The sequence below is a fragment of the Pieris brassicae genome, chromosome 4 (genome assembly GCF_905147105.1).
Source record: "Pieris brassicae chromosome 4, ilPieBrab1.1, whole genome shotgun sequence".
Taxonomy (NCBI): Eukaryota; Metazoa; Arthropoda; class Insecta; order Lepidoptera; family Pieridae; genus Pieris; species Pieris brassicae.
Window position 1 is genome coordinate 20,083,261 of NC_059668.1, and position 22,555 is coordinate 20,105,815.

Consider the following 22,555-nt stretch of genomic DNA (forward strand, 5'->3'; position numbering starts at 1 on the left):
ACTTTTCTCTAGGCACTTCAATATTCCCTCTACAATGTTTCCCTTCTACTAAAAAATATATTACGATATCGTAAATGAGCCTTAAGAGCTATAAAGGCAATTAATCAATGGATCTACATTAGGGCAACCGAGCTACCGGTCACCGAGCATCAAAGAGTTTTTGTGACGATACAATTTTGGCAAAATGCAATAAAATTAATTGAATTTGATTTACGTATTTAATAACTTAATCATTTACGTTAACTTCCAATGTATAAATGAAACGAATGGATATTTTTCAATTAACCCTCTTTTTGTCTGATTCCCAAAAGAATATTAATAGAATTTTCACATTGTCTCCGTCAAAGATGGAACACAAGAACAGTAAATAATGTTTTTGGACACTTTCATATGTTAAATATCCTTATTAGTCGTAAGTTAGGCTATATCTTAATGTTCTATGATGTCTCAATAAAGAAGAAATAAAAACATCCGTCAAAGATAATTCCTGTAACAATATAATGAATTATTATAGAGAGGTTTTTACAGTGATAATTCTTCTTACCAAAGATCGACCTGCAAACGCGATATAAACATACCCAGTTGAAACAGTTGTTCCAAGTCTTACATAATGTAGGACCAAAACACCTAAATTTCGATTAAAAACTCATAGTTTTTATTGTACACTCGGTTTGAAAAAACATTCAAGTAGTACAAAAACTAGATCTTCATCTCTTTAGATTATAGCTTTTTATATTTTCTTTCTAGGCTTAATATAAATTATATGGAATCGGGCCCATAACAAAAACTCTAGTAAAAAGTAGCCTAATAAATTTTCCTCTTAAAAAGCCCCCAGGATTTCGGGGGAATTCTCTCAAGTTACCATCGCTGAGTTCTGACTGAAATCGAGTCTAGGATATCAGGATGGAAACAAAGCGCTTGCTGGTAAACGATTGATTAGTTTTTTTTTACATTAACATAGTGTAATATACGTTGACTTCGTACCGCCAACGCATTTGTACCTATATCGTTTTTTTAATAAAAAGTATTTAAATCATATCTATTACAATCTCGTTTGGAGCGTTGTTATATCTCAAATATATTTTAGTTTATACTCTAAAATCCATATTCTTCATACGTATGTATGAAAAATAAATTTGTTGCATGACAGAATTTTCGATACATCAGCGCCTCGCGGTCTGCATGTAGAGTGTTGCAAGAGGCTCGTTATCGTGCTCTCCGACACCTCCCCGTAACGAGTAACGAATAACGACACACTCAAGTGTTCGAGCCAACCGCAGCCGGCACGTCCCTGTCACTAGACACAGTTTGATTTGACAATCTTTTATTAAATTTGCGACTAATTTTAAGTTTTGCTAAGCTTCAAACAATGCCGGACACTCCAGAGTCTCCTCGTCGGGACTTACGTTCAATACAGTTGGCATACAGATCAACAATTCGATATTTCGATTGGGAACCAATATATGGGCAGAATGCTCAGACCTACGCCTCAAGTGACACTAGACGTTGTCAAAGGAGACTGTTTGCGCCTTTGTCTTACCGGCCAATTAGTACGAGCCGTTCATTTAATTCTATCGGTCGATTAGCATTGGCCCAGGTGGTACCTAATTGTTGCAGCAATTCGCCCCACGATAGACATCGCAACTGAATGCAATCAATGAATTGATTTCATTATTTCCAGCACTACAACTCTTGTTTGTTCATGTCGTGTTTTGCATTGCGCAGCGACTTGGAACTTATCGAAGCACAAATCAAACAAAAGCATTCTTAAAACACTGTATTGAGACCACTCATCAGTAAGCTGAGAGCAGATAACTCAGAATTCTTCAGGAGTTATTCACGGTGATATATTCGACAAAACACAGACTGATAGTTATCTGTATATACCCGAGACACAGTTATTCACATTTCATACAGCCAATGGCGCTACAACCTTATAGGTCTGGCCCTCAGGTTACTGTATCTTTTTAATAGATAAGTACATTTGGTCGGTTTCCTAACGGTGTTTAGCTTCACTGTACGAGCGAGTGTTACATGCGAACATAATCAGACCGTTGGTGCACGACCTCAGGCATGAAAGTCTCTGAAGCCATACAAGAATATATTTCCTAGTATAAGAGTTAGATTTATAAACTCAATCGACACAATCGATTTATAACTAAAAATCGACAAATATCAATTTAATATGAAAAACATAAAATTCATACTGAAAAAGCAAAGGCCAATTCGACAAAAGTCAAAACATAGCAAAGATTATACGCTATACGAATATTTTAGACACGTATACAGGAAAGTGGATGGCGCAGCCAAATACAGTAAAAGCAATGTTACAAATCTTTGAAATGGAATCTAGAAATTGGATAAAAATATTGGCAAAAGAAAATACTTTCAAAATATGTTTTGATTACCCATCTAAAGCCTAAAGGCCCGTATACGAAAAGTTCCAACACACCACTAGATTCGAGTTACCAAAAATAGATCCTACGACTACGCGTTGAAAATTCAAAATTGTTTAAAACACATTTTGGCAAGAGGATCTGCACAGCTTTTTGAGTCTAAACGGTAAAGGTCTTTAGGTAAAAAATTGTATCACAAGTCTTCATAGCTGATAGCAAAGTTATAAGCAAGTTTGTATTTATCTTGGAAGAAAGAGTTGCAGATGAATTACGAAGAGCCCGCATTCTACAGAACTTTAATATTACCGGATTGAACTGCCATCGGGGCGTGCTCTATCAATATTGGATATTGTGATCAAAAACTTACTTCTTATACCATTCGACTCTGAATAAAATTTCATATGGTTTAACTTGTATTTATTGAAAGCGTTCAATCCAGTAAACATATGGTATCGCGGAGTTTTGTGTATTGATGTCTTCTATAAACTGTAATACATTTGCTCTATTATATTATAATTGGTGTTTTTCACAACTGGGATTACATTTTCGAAGTTCTCATCAAAATCATAAATATTCTATAGCCCGTTGAGATATTGTAACACTGCATAGCAAAGCAATGTATCTTTTGCTATGTAGGGTTTAAGTTCTGTTAAGTTTTGGCGCCGATATAATTCAATCTTTAATCGAATATTAACACGAATTTACTTATACTACACTTCTACACAAGATCTATTCAGCAGTTGTAGTCAGGGATCGAATTCGACGTATGTAATAAATAATGTAATTTTAAAATAATTGAAATAAGTCAAAAGAACAACAACAACTTTAATAATTTAGACAAAGATATAAGTATTCCGTAGCTATCCGAGGCTGAAAACAAATTACATATAAAAGGTGGTTATTTAAATTTCAGTTTCGTGTATCATACTCGTCACAACATACAGTATTCATTCCTAATAAACATTCACTATGTGATTTATTTATTTACCACATAAAAAATTTAAACGTATAATAATTAAATAATAGGGGTAACGGGTGGAATTATCGCTTTCGAGCGAGCGAGTGACCACAAAACAAAAAAAAAACATTTACGTAAAGTAAAAAAAGTCAGGATTTCTAAATTATGTTAGATATGTATACATTAGACAAATAGAACATAGTAAATTATAGAAAAAAAACACGCAAACAAGAACTTATAATTCTAATTACGTAAAGTCAAGATTTCAGTACAAAGGGTCCAAATTGTGACAATTCAGTGAACAGACTGCAAAGGCCGAGTCTATATTAGAGGCGGAGGAGGTACTCTTTGATTGCATAGCACCTAATCTCCACTTCTTATGACTTTCCTTTGTGCAGTAAGCTGCACTTGCGACAAAGGTTTGGTTCTGATCGCCGGCCGCCCCCTTTCCGACTTTACCATTGCACAAACGTCCTACACGGCATCACTGTGCGTATTGTTTTTTGACGTTTCATTTTGCGCTTATGAAAGGGCAACATCTGCTTACTAATAAAGAGGTGTAATTTGAAGGTCTGATCATAAAACGTAGAGTAAAGATGAGAACATTGTGCCCATAGCGTGGTAAATTTTAGACCACCCCCTATAATAAGCACATGCTCGTTTGTTTATATGATTTTCAATAAAAATCCAAGAAGTTCTACAAGACATAATAAATATAGTAAATTTAGACGTGTCTGGCTGAGTCGCATGAAATCATTTTAAATTCCTAATTCAGCTTCTTTAAGTATAGAAAAATCTTAAATAACAGTTAAAATATAATTGCTTAAAGAGAATTTAATAGTATTAAGACGTGTTTGTTGTAATTTTAAAAACAGAATATTATTTTTTTCGAATTTTTAATCTACACGATAAACAAGAAAAGACAGTATATGTATAAACAATGCTTTTAAACATTCATCATTTGAGTTGTATGTGGTTAGGTTGACTTTATTTACTGACTCGAGAAAACTATTATAATGAAAAGCAATCAACTTAATAAAAAAGAATTGTAGGATAGTAACAATTCCTCTGTACAATTTAATAGATACCATATTTCATGTGTTATTAAATATATTTGCTTAGTACAAAGTATTGTAATATGAGTAGAGACTAGGCGGTTACGTCGTTGTTTCCCGCGCGGGCAGTATTAGCGCACTGTCGCATCTTCAGAGGGCGGCGAGATCAAAGGATAGGTACACAGGCCGCTCCCATTGATGTCGCGCACAAAGGGAATTGATTGTTGCAAACCTCTTTTTTACAAAAAGATACCTATAAAGAGGGATTGATCGCAAATCCTCTCTCTTTGTTGAAAATATTCATTTATTTTGTTTTGAGAGGGCAGGCTTCTAATTATGTTTACATAATGATATTGTACTGTTTTGTTGGAGTAGATTATTCAGACAATCCGTAATAATCAACTGTGCCATTGAAATTTGGTATAAATGTCAATAACCATCATATAACAAGTTATCCAAATTACATAAGTTTGGTGGTGCTACAGTTAATTTATTAAGAACAGTATTCAGCTTTTGATAAATGAAAATATTGGCCAAATATGTCTATGCAGAGTTTTGTTTAGCATATGCTTGCTCTTAACAAATTTAGTTACTTTGCCTACACCATTCTCACAACTTCAAAATCAATACATGTTAATTTCACCGTGGCTTCAATTTAGGAAGCAAAACTGCATATTAAATGAGTATTTTTTTAATATAGACAACTATTTACCAAAAGTTAGATATTATTGTTTTGTTTAAAAAAATATTATAGGGTACTTAATTATTTAACATAACATTTACAAAGCGGGATACACGGATCATACCTCTGAGACTACAAGATTGGTTTTGAGCTTTTTTAATCTTGAATATTAGATGTACCTTTTAGGCATACTTGTTTGAGATAAGCACATTACAAGTAGGAAATTACTTAAGTTATTTTCAAAAACTTGAAATAATTAAATAACTACATTATTTGATTGTTTCAACATTTTAATTTAACTTACGAATTAACCAATTTTTATATGTGAATACTTCTCAACTTCTCTAGTGTAAAAATAATTTATGACATCTTTTAAAACAAAATTTACAAATACAAACTATCTATGGCCAGGCCTGTATCTTTTATTACAAAATTATATAAAAATATATGTACTTTTAAGTCTTGATAAAAATATAGATTTTAGGAAAAGTTACTAATTTTATCTGCCTCAGTTGTTAATGATTCAAGATGAGAAAAATATAAAATATGCAAAGTTTTATGGAAGTGATGACCTATAGTAAAGTTACTTTGTTTAAAAAAGTAAATTCACGATAAGAAATATATAGTTTAAAAAATTGATTGTATATTCAACATGTTCTAAATAGCCACACTGGACATCTGATTATATTCTGTATTAATTAATATATAAAATGCCTATATTATTTTGTTATCTGTATGGCAAAACATAAGAATTAGTATGATATTTAGAAATAATGAGAAGTGATAAATAATATTCGTTGAATTCCGAAAATGCAAGGAGCATCACAAGCGCCAATATTTTGGGCATACAGTCGACATAACCTTTCATAATGTTATTAAACTAACAAAAAACTTTAGTATTCAATCTTGGTGCTTAAACAGAGCTAATTATTATAATATTGCAGGTTCCTAAATGTTTATAAATATAAACTTTTAATTTTAGACGAAGGAATCATATAATAAGCATCATTTTCTTACCTCATTGACACCTGAATCCTCGAGTGACTTTTACAACTTTTCACACAAAACTTAAAACTTTGGAGGTAAAACTTTATCACTTCAATGTACACTTACAATCCAGATAAGGTAAAAATTATTATTTTCACTAAGAAACAAACACTGAACAACACAAATAAGTGAAAACAAAATATTATTCGAAACGAATTGACATCGCTTTCGCCATGGTCCAAATGTTGATGCTCTAATGCGCTCCCTGGTGACAACTTCGAAAACTCAAACATTTTATTAATCTGAATATAATCTGTAGAAGTGCACCATCAAACTGTCACAGACTATGCGTCTCAATATTTATAAGTTACGAACTTCTCATGGTCACAAAGTGTGGTAATTAATAATATTTTTTTTAAATATAACAGTAATTTACAAAATATAGAAATGGAAGAAAGGTGTTGAATCCATCTGGTGTCGATTTATTGAACTTACCTTCTTGTCGTGGTTAGGTGTGAATTATTTATACAGCTTAATATAGATGACACTATCTTACAAATAAAAAAATGTTCCAACATTTTTATTTATTTGATTTTTAAAACATCTATTTACATGGGCTCGTTTTGTAAATTAAAGAATTCAACAATTTATATCGGTTGTTAAAACATCGATGGGAAAATGACAACCTTATAAGGAGACAACACGATGTATTGTGTCATTGGTAAGTTAGAATAGTTCCTGGGGAATGCGCTTTATTCAGATATCAAAATTATTAGGTCGTTATATACATAGCTATATTATACTATAGACTAGTTCCTATTCCAACACTCAGAGGGCGCTTTAAATTAAGGTTCAAAAATTGCCGCGAGCGAACGCCCTTTTCCCCTAAACTTTGCATTGTGTCAACCACAAGCGGCTAATCACATACTTAGAAATAAGGATTAAGGAATAATCAATAAACAGACTCGGAACTGTAACGATATAGTTTAAGTGTTTATAATGCTCAGGGTTCGACTATAACATAAATTAAACCAAAAGGCTTCATAGTACACTTTTAAAAAATAAAACAAAAACATTATTAAATTACAAATTTTTATTCACACAAAATCAGCATTTGGAATGTCAATTGTCAGAATTAAAAAAATTAGACGTTAATACAAAAGTACGTTAAACATCGTTCACCAAGTTCCATATTTAAAAACCTTTAGGTATCATAGTAAATAATATCAATATAGAATAAACTTCCCAGTCGGTAATTTGGTAAGTCGTTGAGCAATGCGCAGACGTCTCTTTAACTTCTTTTCCTAATAAAAATGCACCTAATACCAACATATAACCAAATAGTTTACCTGAAACCCGAAAGAGCCAAAAGTAATTTATAAAAAATGTCACTTAAGTCCACCTATGTCATATTAGGAAAATTGACTAATCAAGTTTCTGTTATAATTTTCACTATAATATTTGTAGATTCGTTTCTGTAATTACCAGTCTTCATTGCAACATAATTTCATTAACACAGCAAACCACACAACTTGTCTTATAGAAAATTCCACATTTAGCAAGTAATCTTATTCTTTTTTTATTAAGACTGAAAGCGAATATATATAATTAAAACTTTTAATAAATCTTCACAATTTGACCCAATAGGTGGCGCTGACATCACGTGAAAGATTTAACAAAAACTTGAGATATTTCGTAGCCTCTCTTGTTACAATTTGCTAGTAGGATGTTGGTCGAGCGCCATATTGTCCAGTGCGAAGATATTTTCTGGATCCAAAGCGGTTTTAGCGGCGTAAAGAAGGCGACGGCCCGCTTCACTCACAGTCTGAGTGTACCATTTCTTTCGAAGTTTTCCAACGCCATGGTGATGCGATATCGAACCTATTAAATAAATTATTTAGATAATTAGTCAAAGAATTAAGTTTTTTTAATACTATGTACATTATTTAAGTACGTTACAAAGTCGTAAAAACGCGAAACATCAAAATCATTGACACTTTGAATTCTCTTTCAAATCCATTTAGAAAAGTCTAAAACCTTGTAATATAGTATTATAAATATGTCGTTTATATTTGTGAATTGTTTGAATTAGTCTCAGGAGTTTCTAAACCAATTTTGAAATTTTCTTTAGTAGATATATAATATTTTGTGCCTAATATTAAACACTTTCAGAAACACTGTTTACTTAAAATTTTAGTACGCTCTTTTTTGATATTAACATAATCATACAAATATTGTGTCATTCTTGATTTTCTAGCCTTGGCAACCTTTAGTCAACGTTTTTCCCAAATCAGAACTTCAATCTTAGATATAGAATATAAATAATTTTATCTAACACTGATACGAACCTCCACAAGCAATGATTTCATCCCTCGCAGCCTCTTCAATTTCCTCATAGGTTCGTAATGGATCTACGCAACCCGCGCTATTGAAGCCGAAGTAGAAATAGATGCAGCATCCCGCATCATACCTAATAATGATAGTGTACGTGAAATTCCTCTAAAATTTAAAATATAGAATTTATTGATGTTACTAACACATAATTTAAATTATAATTTTTAAAAGCTAAGTTACTAAAGTTAGTAAATCTAGTGATATGTCAATTTCAATAAACGACAAGTTGGATGGACAACAACATGATGTTAATCAAGCATCTTGTTAATCCAATGGCAGATTCAGGCTCCTAACTCTGTAAATTCCCATAGCGACTGCAATACCGACATACGTTTTTGTTTGACAGTTCGATGTAATTCTCTCAATATCGGTCGCGCTGATGTCGCAACCCTGAGATCGCGTGGAACCAGAACTCAATATTGGGTTTTATTATGCTACAGGAGGCTCACCTGATGTTAACTGATACGGCCGCCCATGGACACTTACACTACCAGAAGGCTCGAAAGCGCTTACGCTTTTAATAATTGGTACGCTCTTTTCTTAAAGGATCCTCGAAGGACCAAAAAAGTCGAATTTGATCGGAAATACTTCAGTGGACTGATTCCATATAGTGGTGCGCCTTAAGAAACGCTCAGTTGTGGAACGACGGACGTCGAGATGATACCGATGGTGGTCGTATTAGAACTAACAGAGTAAAGGCCGACCTTTCGCGCTAGGGATCACAGTGAATAATATTTGGAACAGATTTCTATTCGTAATTTGATTCATGGAAGTGAGAGATGAAATGGGGAGGTATATCATTAATGTTAACAGTATAATCTCAGTGTGAATTTATAATTATATAAAAAGTGTAAGATTTGGGAACAAATATTATTAAGCAAAAAAAAAAAATGCTGTGTCTCAGCTCTTCCAAAACAAGCTAACATATAGCACAAATAATATGAAATAATAAATAATACAACATATAAAAAATCATGTCTGGTGCCTTTGTAACAAATAAAACCAGAACGATTAGGATATCCTAACCATGCAAAAAAAATCGCTATAATCAGTCATTTTTCGAAGGGTCACACTAAGATGATCCCATAGGCTATGAGCCGTCTATCTCATTGGACTAACTCAGTCAGTTTGCCTACTGGGGACGCAGCCCTAACCGAATCCCTCTTCACTCTATTATCAGAAACCTTAGATATATCTATTTTGGAAAAGGGTATATATTTTGAACACTTACGTCTGTGTAAGTCGACAGGAGATGAGGTAATGTGAGACGTTTCTCGCTTTGCATTCCGCTATTACACGTCGTTTTGTGTTCCGACAGAGTATCAACGTCCTCTCCCATGGCACTGAGGTCTCAAAGGATTCAGCCACTATGTCATACTCTAGAGCCAGGTCCTGAAGAAATGTATTATTTATACATCAATATTTCAGAAGACATATTTGCCTTGTTCTCAAACGTACACTTCTGAAATCTTTATATATGTAAAATTCTCGTGACCCATACTCGTCCGAAACGGCTCGAACGATGCTTATGAATTTTGTTTATGCAAATGCAGTAAGTCTTAGAATCGGCTACTATCTATCTTTTAAATCCCTAAGTGATAAGGGGTTTCCACTCTCAATTTTTTTTAGATTTTTTTTGTTTTTATTTTTAAAAAATACAAAACAACCCTTAATTGTCACTCTACGATCAACCTCTATTTTTATTAAATTAGATAGGTGACTTTTATTGAACTAAAAAAATGTTTTCTGGAAATAATATACATGGCAAAACGATGTTTGCCGGGTCAGCAGCTAGTATCTCTATAATCTTATTTTTAAAGACCATTTAGTTTTCATATCAGCTAACATTAAAATAATAAAAAACAAATTAGTAACATAGCAATGTTACTAATTTGTTTTTTTTTTTATGTAACAGGATGCAGGAGACTCATCTGATGTTAAGTGATGGACACTCACATGGCCAGAAGCCTCGCATGTGCGTTGTCGGTCTTTTAACAAAAAAAACTAGCGGCATTACTAATATTAAATGAATTTTTTGTCTATCGTTGTTTTTTTGTCCATTAAAATTATATATGCGCAAAACTATGAAACCTGAACACACAGTACATAATGATTTAGTTATGTGCTGCTTTGTGTTTTTTTGCACCATGACTATATTTAATTTTAGTATAGTCAATATTTTGTATACATCAAGTCAATGGATACAAATTAATTATTATTATATGGATAGATATTTTTTTTATTTTTAACTGGTAATTTTGACTATGAAATGTGCCTTTTTAATACACCTTGAAGTAAATGATTTAATAATAATAATAAATTGTTTATTTGCCAAGATACTGGTACAGTAGTTAGAGGGATGAACTACAAAATCAGCCATATATAAATAGGCATGCAAATGTCATATAAACTTTTACAATGTCTCATAAAATAATGTCAAAGTAAAGTTTTTTACAAATGGTATCAAATCTATTTGACGTTAAGTTAGAAACGGGACAAAATGCTATTCACACTGAGCGTTGTAGAATCCGTTCTAGGAAGAATTACTCAAATTCAAGACTTAACAAAAGAATTATTGGTTGAAACGTCGGAAAAAAATTAAAATTTAGAATAACTATAAGTTTTAATAATAATACATAGCGTTAAACCGTTCAAAAAGTGTTTTTCTTAAAAGAATTATTAATCTCCAACTCACCCTGATATAAGCAATGACAAAAGTCAATGTATACCCAATCTCTCCATTCTTTGCCCCACCAGGGATGCCCCCAAATTTCGCCGCGATGCTATTTAACTGGGTCTCTCGCTCCGTCACTTGGTCCAATTTACCCTCCATCAACAGTGTTACGACACAAAGCTTCATCGGGTCAAATCCTTTAATCTTCGTAATGTATAACTTCTTCAGCCCATCAAGTAACACTCCCCCCCACGATGTTTCCGTTTTCAAGGCATGTCCGAATCTAAACTATAAAAAAACACCCCTGTTTTGAAGTGTCTTAAACAAGAAGTGGTCGGAAAAGTACAACGTGGTCATCATCCTGCATCAGTGATGGTTTGGTGAGGCGTGTCTTATCAAGGAATCACATAACTAATTTTTTGTAAAAAAGGAGTAAAAACTTCAGCCAAAGTGTATCAAGATACAAGACACAAGATTCTTCGATATTTAATCATATTGTGAAACCTCTCAGAAATACACGTTTAAAATACCGTGGCCTTTCCAGCAGGATTCTACACGTGGTCATAAGGCACGAACTACACAAGCCTGGCTTGAAACCAACGTTCCGTAATTTATAAGAGCTGACGACTAGCCCACATCTAGCCCAAACCTCAACCCTTTGGATTATAGAATTATGGTCAGTTTTAGAAGGACATAGCCTGCTCTAAACGACACGGCGACATTCTCCTAAAGAATCTTTTTATTTTTTGCTGAGACTTTAATATGTAGGTATAAATTTTAATAATATTTTTCATTAAAAATACTAAGTATATACACAAAAGTCTAGAAGCATTATTATGTTTTATCGCTATAATTATAACAGTAATTAATACATAATTAAGTGGCATTAAATATAATAATTAAAATATTTTAAACACTTATATATTTATTATACTTACGCTGTTATGAATGAATACAGATAGATCAGTGTTCCACATACCCCAAAAATTTCTAGAAAAAGCTACAAAAAAATATTATCACTTTTTGTACATTTTACTAAGTATAATCATACCTGTTCATTATCCATTAATCGTATACTAGAAGGCTGTAAACGTTGCCTGGCGACTTCCCTCTCAAATTGGAACCCACTCTCCCAGTCAGGGAATACCAATGATCCATAGCGGACCAGTGAGGGTAAGGGACGAATTTTTAACGTCACCTTAAATAATATATGTTATTTCCATAAAGGAAGGCTGTCACACAATAAATACATATGCATTTATATACAAAAGTACAACGTCAAAGGCTTTAATAATATCAACCATAGTATTGTCTCTTATTAAAATAACTTTTAAACATTTAAAGAAAACACTTTTTCAACGGATTGAAGTTATGTATTATTATAAGTTTATACTTCAATAACGCAGAACGTCGGAAAAAAAATATGTTAAATAATTATAAGTTTATAATAATACATAACTTCAATCCGTTGAAAAAGTGTTTTCTTTAATATCAACCATTTTTAGAAACTAGATTTAGCGCGGACTGTATCCTATCAATTACCAACATGTTTTCTTTCAATAGTAAAATAGAGCCTACTACACGCCAAAAAGGTCAGTCATGGCAGCCCATTGAAAACCATTTTAGTAGAGGCGTTTCGGGCCTTTGCCTATACCCCTATTTTAACAATTGCTGATATCTCTCAGGGAGCATCCCCACCGGGATTTCCAGTTATAGTTCAGTCATAGTCATAGTTCGCAAAACAATGTGCCTTGTGAAGCGGACTGTAAAAGCCATCAAGATGATAATGATTAAATTATGAATAAATACGGCTCACACGATGTTGATATATTTTTGACGTACAGGAGTCAGCCTTGCTACGTCTGAATTTTAACCTTAAGAGATTAAACACGTTTTTAATTTATCATTTCATACTCTAATAATTCACAGTAATTAAATAACAATTATAATACTACACATTTATATTTTGGAACAAAAACGAATAACAATAAAATTATCTTACCTCAGTGACAACTCCAAGACATCCCTCCGAGCCCATGACGACATGTTCCCATTCCGGGCCGCAAGAGATCCGTGGTACACAACAACTCTTTTCTATGACTCCACGAGGCGTCACCACCTATAAAAAAAATTGTGACGCTACAACCTTTAGGTCTGGGCCTCAGATTTCTGTATCAATTTCGTTTTTGATTTTTCTTATAGAAGTGATCAGCCTTCTGTGTCTGATACAGACCGTCAACTTTTTGGGTATTAGGCACGAATTTCTGACATTGTTTTCCTTTACCATACTAGCCGGTGTCAAATGCGGAAGAAAGTCCATTGGTGCTGCGATTATGGTTTCTTGAAAGAATCGTACCGTAGACTGTTCACCTACACTCGCATAAAAGATACATTATCATCATATTATATCCCTCCGGGTCCGGTTCATCTGATGATAAGTGATACCTTAGTTTATTATTGTCCGCCCATGCTTCGGAAATACTTCAGTTCACGTAGTGGTGGTGCGTGGCCAAAAGTGACATAAAAAGCGCTCAGTCGTGGTACGAGGAAGTCGAGAATCAGGTGAAATTTTGTATTCTGCTCCAACTTACTCACTGGACTTGGCGGTGAGAACAAAAGACCAGAGTGCCTTGCGATCGCTTTTGTTTGGTCAGCCTCTCTGATACGACACGTTATTTACGTGGACCCATCACAATCGCATGCAACGAACCGTCTTACATCTAATGTTTTGCATTCTGCTCTTCCTGTTCTTTATTGTTCGTGGAAGGGAGAAAAGTAACGTTATATATATTTATCTTGCTCCATTGTGCGATTACAGAATTATGACTCACGCATTATTTGGCATAAGTCTCAGCACAAAGCTTGATCGGATTATTCGTGTTGAGCGACACAATCTTGTAGTAGGAAAAAACCTAAATGACTTTTGTACATCACACTTATTCCTACTCTAACTGCTCACTTGATTCTGAAACCCAGGCCCTTAGCAAGAACGACGAGCTGGGTCTCCTCATTTTCCAGCGGAAGATTCTTCGACGAATTTAGGCCCTGTATACGATATATCGATGTTTGGCGTATTCACTACAATGAAGGACATTATGACATCCTTAACGAAGCCAACGTGTCCTAAACACGTGCACAGAACGGTGGACGACAGAACCCAAGGTCTTTACAGAACTCACAGCCTGTGAACGAGACTGCGTTGGTTTGATGGAGTTGTCAAGGACCTCGAAAGATTAGGTGTTCAAAATTGGACACCAGAAGCACGAAATAGTAGATTGCGAGTGTGAAATAACCTGGAGGCTAAGGCCCACCAGGGGCTGTATGCCCCTTATATTTAAAAATATCGAGTTTAAAAAAAGTATAAATGATTAATACCTTAGTTTGAACTATTAGATCCTCAATGTTGCCATACGTATTCTTCTTCATACCAGATGCTCTTGTTGCCACCCATCCACCCAGGGTCGAGAATTCATAGGAATCAGGTTCGTGACCGACTGTAAAGCCTCTCGACCGCATCTCTCTTTCCAAATCCTGACCCACAATACCAGCCTGAAATATAAAGAAATATGGATATGAATAAAATTAAAGGATTTCTTATACGTCCTCTCTATTAAACCAGATTATGGAACCAGCATGTGATGCAAGGCTGAGAATGTCACAGTGCAGTCAGAAATGGTGGGATTTTGGAGGAGGCCTTTTATTATTCTACCTCTATATAACCGAAATTTTGGAACTGGTGTTCATGGAAAACCTTTGTTTCTTTAAGGTTGATTGCTGACAATAAAGTAACGCTTAGAACCAAAAATAATTCTAGCGACTAAGACTTTTGCTAAAAACACTCCGTCACAGTGTGACATGGCGTCTTGTCACAGGCCATCCATCCAAGGTTTGTTCAGTTTAAAGACCGCAAGCATCAAACTTTAAGTAATTTAATCAAGATTTACTAAAAAATAATCAAATCTGTAGTTCTCAATACAATTCCGATTTAGAAATTATAAACAACGCCAGCCCTAATAATAACAAATATAATCTACAAAGCAAACTGATCACATAATAGGCATCCAACCTGAACCCTAGCCAGAAGCTGTTCTCTATCAAGCCACAGTATGGAGTTCATGTCACTGGTGTCCAGAGCCACTATGGGGCGGCTCTCGTGCTCAGGACATGTTATAGATCCCGATACAGAGGTACCACCGCCGAATGGGATCAGTACCAACTTGAACTTAGAGGCACACTCAACTATTTGCTCTACCTGAAACATAGAAGATTTAGTAAATATCGCTATTATTATTAAATACCGTCCCTATTCGCTTAGCTCCTTCTTCCTTTAAATTTCTTCTGTACAAACATTACCTGTCCACATCGCATCCCTAACTTTCTTCCCAACTACTAACTTACGTGAGACTTATCTTAAATTATCGTGATTTATGTGTCTTTTTACTTTTTATTTTTAATGTATCATCTTTTTAGTTTAGTTCGTTTTTTTTGTTCCTGTTTAGTTTTCTCTTAATAACTGTGTATATTTTTGCACTTCTTGCCTTTCTTATGTAATTTAATACATTTTTATTGTTTTTTCTTTATTCACAGTGGTTGCCTGGAAGAGATCGCTCGAAAGCGATAAGGCCGCCAGTTGCCCTCCTTTTGATTTAATTATGTTCATTGTTTTATTGTAGTGTAACGAAGTGTTAATAAATAAATATACACTAAATGTCTCTTGTTAACTGAATTGATAATTATTTGAAGTCACACATACAAAACGATCTTTGTAATTTTTACTTTAACATTAGTTGTTTCCGCTGGTGCGGTTGAAGATCTTTATATCTCTCAAACTACGAACTAATGTTTCTTCTAATCCCTCTCTAGGCGTCCTCCACCGGACGCCAGGACACCAGGTGAGCATCCTGCCCGTTTAACCCGTAAAATATAAATACCGTCCTATTTCCCGGAATATAACTAGATTAACACTATAAAAGATTTTATGAAAGGTCATGCAAAAGTAACAAAACGATTTTGTCTACAAATCTACGATTCATGGACGTGCCACAATATTACTCAAACATACACCAATATACAAGTTACTATTTAGTTAATCATAAACGTATAATTACACTGCCAACAAGTTTGTTGGGTTATACTAAATAATTGATTGTTTTTTTTTAATAATTTCTTAAACTTTATGAAGTAAAAGCTCAGAAAATAGCAAAATACCACAAAGGGAATAATTTTGGTGCCTGAAGGTCTACACCACAGTACAAACTTCTAAACTAAAGTTATAGAAAAAATAGAACCAATACAAAAAAAAAACGAAACGAAAACATTACAACGAACAGTTTGTCGGATTCAAAACAATAAATTTGCCTTTAAAGTAATCAGTTACATAAATGCAAAAATATGACAGACACTATATGACCTATGAATATTTGTCAGTACCCTTGAACATATAAAATAATTTAAAAACACAAACGTTACTGGATCCGTGACTTCGAATTGTCATCATCTGTTTAGTCTTTTATGCATTAGTAATAGCACCTACCTGTTCATGACATTCAGGCCATATAACAACATCGGGTATCCTCTGAAAGCTATTATTTCTAAGATGCGTCATGTCATTCAGGGTCTGCCCATGGGCGCGGATGAGCCTATCCATACCCTCGACACTGACCAAGCTGATCTTCTCCAACTCCTGCCGAACCTCGTCCGGTAATCGGCTTTGAGGGTATACCGTAGGAGTGGGAGGAATCTTCGGGGGTTTGGAAATGTCCACATCGAATTTTTCTTTCACCCATTCGACGAAATGGGGCAGCGACTTTCCACCGATAAGATATCTAAAAATCCAATTTGCAACATATATATAAAACATTAACTAAATCAATGCATTTAAAGATAACATAATAACTATCTTGCAGTCACTTTATAGGTACATACACTTAATAAAAGATGGGAAGTGCAATTCATAAAGAGAGAACTTTCTAGTCTTATAGTCTTTGACCGCCCAAACGGAAAATAAAATATGAATGTGTGTTATAATCGCCGCTTGTTACGTATGTTCAAATTTATAAGTATTCATGAATATACGAAATGATTATTTATGAACCATACTATTGAGATTATTTTGAGTATTATTTGGCAATAGTAAAATTATATGACTACTGATTAGACTTTTAGAGTAATAAAAGTTGATATAGAATTTGGACAGATACGTAAATTTTGTTTTCAGTAACGCGATAATAAATGGATTTATTCATGCTAGTTTAGTAAGGTAAATGAGGCATTAGTATCAATTGAATAATAAATAATTGTTTTTTTATAAATACATATAACAATGACAATATCGCAACACTTAAAAGCTAAACCGTTTTTTTTGTAAAATTGTCGAATCACGACTCCTTAAAACAGCTCCAAATTTTTTCTTTGATTCTACAAATTTACCCTTTTTTTTGTATGTACGAGTCAAACCATATATCCCATACCAAATTTAAGAGATAAATGTTCCTTATAACGTGAAAGTGTTATTGTTGCTATGGTTACCATTATTTTATATGGAAATACACATCACACGCAAATTTCATCCACGTATAATTTACCGTCCAGTGAATAGTGAGTGCTGATTTAAACATACTTAAATCAATGAAATGAATATATTTAATGCGTAATAACGTCAAATATAGGTACCTATTATATATATACTCATATGAGTAAAACATCTAGGAATTTTAAACCTCGTATGTTTTCAAGTATCTATTTATATATATATATATATATATATATATATATATATGTAAATACTGCAAGTGTGTTTGCAATGTAACCTTGTACCTTTTAACTAAGCAATATCTAGTACTAATAAGTGTGATTGATGCTAAAGGTCAGTTTTGGTTACAGAAATGTACTTCCAAGTTTCACGGTAAGGAAACGTCTCCTATGTAACCCTTTTCGAAAGGAAAAAGATCATCCTCATCAGACCGTTTCAAGTTTTTAAAAAAATAATCTAATTGTTTTAAGCTCTTTATATCACAGCGTAAACATACATTGACTTAGAGAGACGAAAGAGGACTTATATGTTCTGACGAAAAGGTCCGTTCTGATTTGCTTATTTAATTATAATTGGTAAATTATTTAATGATATTGATAAAGGTTTACCTATTTTTAGTGTATATTTTATTTTCTATTATGTATTTTTTTCTATAATAATAATGTTATTGTAATATTGTGTGTTTTTACAATAAAATATTAATTCTTACCTTTTGCCTGTAAACGTGGCGATGTCATCTTTTAACAGGAACATAGAGTCTTTGTATCCCCATCCGTACCATTTTAACAGCTCTTGTCTGCAAAAAATATCATAGTGGTCCAATTTTCTTAAATAAAATATACTAGATGTCTATATTAAACTCGAGAATTCACTTGAGTTCACTGTGATAGTAATTTATGGTAACTCTTTTAAGTATTAAATTCAATTTATAAGTTATAATATTATGAAATAAAAACCCACTTGGGTCGGATTATTATGTCTGTCGTGATAATTTATTATTCGTTTTTTTTCAGTTGAATGCGATTTAGCAATATTATAAAGTAACTTTATTTATGATAACTTTTTATATCGTATACGCATCGACAGCATATACGACTTAGGGTCCTTAATAAAAAAGAGCGTAGCAATTCTTAAAAGACCTGCAACCCACTTGCGAGCCCTCTGCTCTTTTGTTACATTAAAAAAAACAGTTTCAGCCGTTCTCAGCAAATATTTTATTCATTGTGAACTATCGACCCATGTCTGAATGAATTATTAATATAATATCGAACTGAAGCCGTAGTTACAATTTCTGTTTTTGTAAATGAATAATAAACACTTTAAATTGCCAGGTTTAATCGGAGGGTTTTCTTACAAATATTTAAAAAAAATCTATTTAGAGTGGAAGAGTAGGTATTGCCAACTCTTCTTGCTCGCCCTTGAATTGAGAACTGGTATTAAAATTATTTATTTGTTTATTGATAAGTATTCAGTGGTCCAGGCTTGGCCTAGTGGCTTCATTAAGCGCCTCACAACTTTAAGGTCTTGCGTTGAAATCACGGCTACGTACAAATGGAAATTTCTTTCGATGTGCGCAATAAACACTCGCTCGTACGGTGTAGTAAATCTTTGTGAGGAAACCGATATACCTTAGACCTGAACATCGAAGGCGTGTTTCACAGAAGGCTGATCACCAGCTTGATGATCACGAAACAGGTACAGACATCGGAGGCCACCAATTAGAAGTTGTAGTGCCACTATTTTATTACATAAGTGTACACGCCTATATGAATACATGGTACATTGATGTCTAATTAATTATATGATTTGTCCAGAGGCCATTAAAAATATAAAATAAATCAGCAGCGCTACCTTTTCAGGTCTGGGCTTCAGATTTCTGTATCTGTTTCATGATCATATGTTAACTTGTGCCTGTGCCTGTGCCTGACGCACGCGGCCTACTTTTTGGGTTAGGCAAGACGGTTTCCTCACGATGTTTTCCTTTACCCATCGAGCGAATTTTAAAAGTGCATATAGAAAGTCCATTGGTGCACAGCCGGGGATCGAACCTACGATGCAAGGGATGAGAGTCGCCTGCTGAAGCCACTAAGCTGACACTGCTCCGAGGCTATTCACCTTATCAAATACAGGAAGAAGATATTTGCATTACTACTACTATACCGAAATTTATAAAAAAGGGATTTTGCTAATAATTATCACAAATCAACAAACACAGATTAGCTAGCAAGGTACAAAATTTAAAATAACTTTTAAAGTTAGCTATCATCTTATCAGTAATTACTGAATATTATCAGCCAAGTGACCGCTTTTTCACATATATTCTGAGAAAATATTTGTCATTCACGGTTGCTATGATAATATTAACTTTCGTAATTTTTTAGATATTAAATATTTTTATTCCCTTACAGTAAAATACATGTAATAAATGTGTATATGGGATTTTTATCGGGGCCTCCGTCTGAAAGGAGGACAGACTTGTAAGGTTGGAGCTACAATTTCGAATCGGTAACAACCTTTGAGGCAACGCACGGCAAGCCTTCTGGCAATAAGAGTGTCCATGGGCGGCGGTATCACTTAACATCAGGTGATCCTCTTGCCCGTTTGCTTAGTATTACATAAGCCGTCCCTTCTACAGTCTACATAAAAAAAACCCTGCATCATAATCAGAATTAATAGATCCTATATAATTAATAAAATTGAAGATAAATCACTCCTTTTATGGAAATTGTATTCGTTACAACAAACTACCAAACGAAATTAGAAAACTATCACTGAATAAACTCAAAACTCTATAAACATAAATTAATCAATAAAGTGTTTTTTTTTATAAATTTGAGGGTTATTTAAATGATCCTAATCCTTGGGATTGATTTGCTCCAGTTCAACCAATTTGTATGACTCAAAACTTGGCTGTTAAAAAGAGTGGCGGAGATTTTCTTTCCAGTTCTTGTCCACTCTACGCCCTTGACTTGCGAATTGTAAATTGAGAATCAATTAAATGTACTTTTCTATATTGTAATGATAAAAAAGATTTTAGTTTCTAGGTAGATAGTGACCTCAGAGCTGGTGCTTTCCTCGTTCTTCCTTAGCGTTAAAGGTAAACTGCCAGGGACCAAACTTTTTAAATTTGTTTTAATTTTCTTTTGAATACTTTTAGTATTACTTTGTGGGTTAAAAAAATTGTAAATACAAATTATATATATGTAGCGTGAAAAAAAAAACCATTTTGAAAATTAATTTTTTTGTTTAGTTTTAAGTTTTGTCCGGGAAGGTAGGAAATTTGGTATGAAGTCCAATGGGACTTAGAATTTATATTAAACGTGGACTGATAATACTATTTTAGAGTGACTTTCAATTTGAAAAACACATCTTTCGTCCATTATATAACTAGAGCTAGAGTCTTACCCAAAACTTAATTTCCGGGACCTGAAGCTCCGGGTAAAAATAGTTACTAAGCCACGGAGGCAAATACCGCGTGATCATATGATACAATTTTACTCAACGATGTTTATGAATGTTGATTTCAAAACAAATACCCAAGAGATACGACTAAGTATGATTAAAAATTGCCGTTATTGTTATGTGTATATGGAATAATTGTTTATAGATTATTTTAAAACATAGTGTTGTTAGTTAAAAATAACTATTACATTTTAATTTGCATGTAATTGATAGATTTATTACGTATCAGTTTACCGAGTTTTTAACTATGAATTCTGTATTTATCTACATGAGACTACAATTAAAAATCATGGACACCACAGGATCATCCCGTTAATATCAATTTCATCGCTTAAATGGAATCCTTGACACAACCTGCGAAGTCATTCTATAATTATTATTTCTAAATTAATTGTAAAATAGGTCAGCAAGAATCATCTTGCATTATATCAGTAATTACTATACTTATTTGTTATTATTTTCGCTTCGTTGCATTAACATATACACAATCCGAGATAAACATTTTTAAAAGCTATTTCATGCTAGACAATATTTATATGTATATAGATACCATATTGGCTTCATTGATATAAAAGTTTCAGGCCGAAATAATCCTAAACTCGAACATCGCCCGATTTTCTTCAAAATGATTTCAATTCGCGAACACAATGTACATTTAAACAGGACGTTATATTAACAGCTATCCTGCATACGCGAAGTCTAGACTCTAGATTAATCCAGAATTATCTAAATTGAATGGACTTTCTAAGACGGATTTTTATCACAGACCCACGATTAAAGAAAATATTTAAACAGTCAAGCATCTTCTTATCTAATAAATGAAATAAAGCAAATGAGGCACAGCCCTACAAACATAAATAAACACATTTTTGCGATTTTGGTATTTAAGTGACACCAATTGTGTTTATAGACAAATGGCAGGCGAATATTTTTAGAATGTAGTGCTGTTAATTATATCCAGAAAACTGGAACGGGACACGACGCACTCATTAATTGACGCCTGCTTCCAATTTTTTTGCAAAATGACATAATACTAGTTAAAACTTAGATAAAACAGGAAAACCTTACCGTTTTCTAGGAATTACACTTTTAACTTTAATCTCTGTCTCATAAGTGTTTCTGTTATCACTTATCGAACGTTTATTTTGTACACTTTTTACTGAATCGACAGCTGTCCTTACTAAGCCCACATTTTCAGACATATTATTTATTTTACTGAATTATCTAAATATTTCTATAAACGCGACAATTATAGATTTGCGTTGGACAACATTTGGTACGGTTTTTGTAAAACGCGCACTCGCCGCGCGCACGTTGAAATTGAGAAACGTCAATAATTCTCGTAAAGTTCTATAGCGACATCTTTCTAATATAGCTATAACTACTATATTAAATGACATATGCATTTTGTTGTA

At 33.5% G+C, this 22,555-nt stretch overlaps 2 protein-coding genes across 2 annotated transcripts in view; both read right to left on the reverse strand.

Moving 5' to 3' along the window:
- LOC123708225 (axin) overlaps positions 1 to 6,315 on the reverse strand; it is a 73,657-nt gene extending 67,342 nt beyond the window's left edge. The window contains exon 1 of the mRNA XM_045658817.1: positions 6,109 to 6,315. The gene's annotated coding sequence lies outside the window, so the exon portion shown is untranslated. The remainder of the gene's footprint in view (positions 1 to 6,108) is intronic.
- Positions 6,316 to 7,153: 838 nt separating this feature from the next.
- LOC123708909 (alkyldihydroxyacetonephosphate synthase) lies at positions 7,154 to 22,433 on the reverse strand. The gene is made up of 11 exons (XM_045659918.1): positions 22,209 to 22,433; positions 18,388 to 18,474; positions 16,680 to 16,971; positions 15,213 to 15,398; positions 14,522 to 14,695; positions 13,149 to 13,265; positions 12,198 to 12,344; positions 11,168 to 11,434; positions 9,704 to 9,864; positions 8,427 to 8,548; positions 7,154 to 7,959 (listed from the first exon to the last, which is right to left on the reverse strand). The coding sequence occupies exons 1-11, from the start codon at positions 22,340 to 22,342 to the stop codon at positions 7,787 to 7,789; spliced, it is 1,860 nt and encodes a 619-aa protein (XP_045515874.1). The 5' UTR covers positions 22,343 to 22,433; the 3' UTR covers positions 7,154 to 7,786.
- Between the last annotated feature and the right edge of the window lie 122 nt (positions 22,434 to 22,555).

Coding starts and splice junctions, on each gene's coding strand:
- LOC123708909 (XM_045659918.1), bottom strand. CDS start 22,342: ATGTCTGAAAATGTGGGCTTAGTAAGGACAGCTGTCGATTCAGTAAAA. Junction 18,475..22,208: donor AGTGTAATTCCTAGAAAACG/GTAAGGTTTTCC, acceptor TATTTTTTGCAG/ACAAGAGCTGTTAAAATGGT. Junction 13,266..14,521: donor ATCTAATAGTTCAAACTAAG/GTATTAATCATT, acceptor TTTTTTTTATAG/GTGGTGACGCCTCGTGGAGT.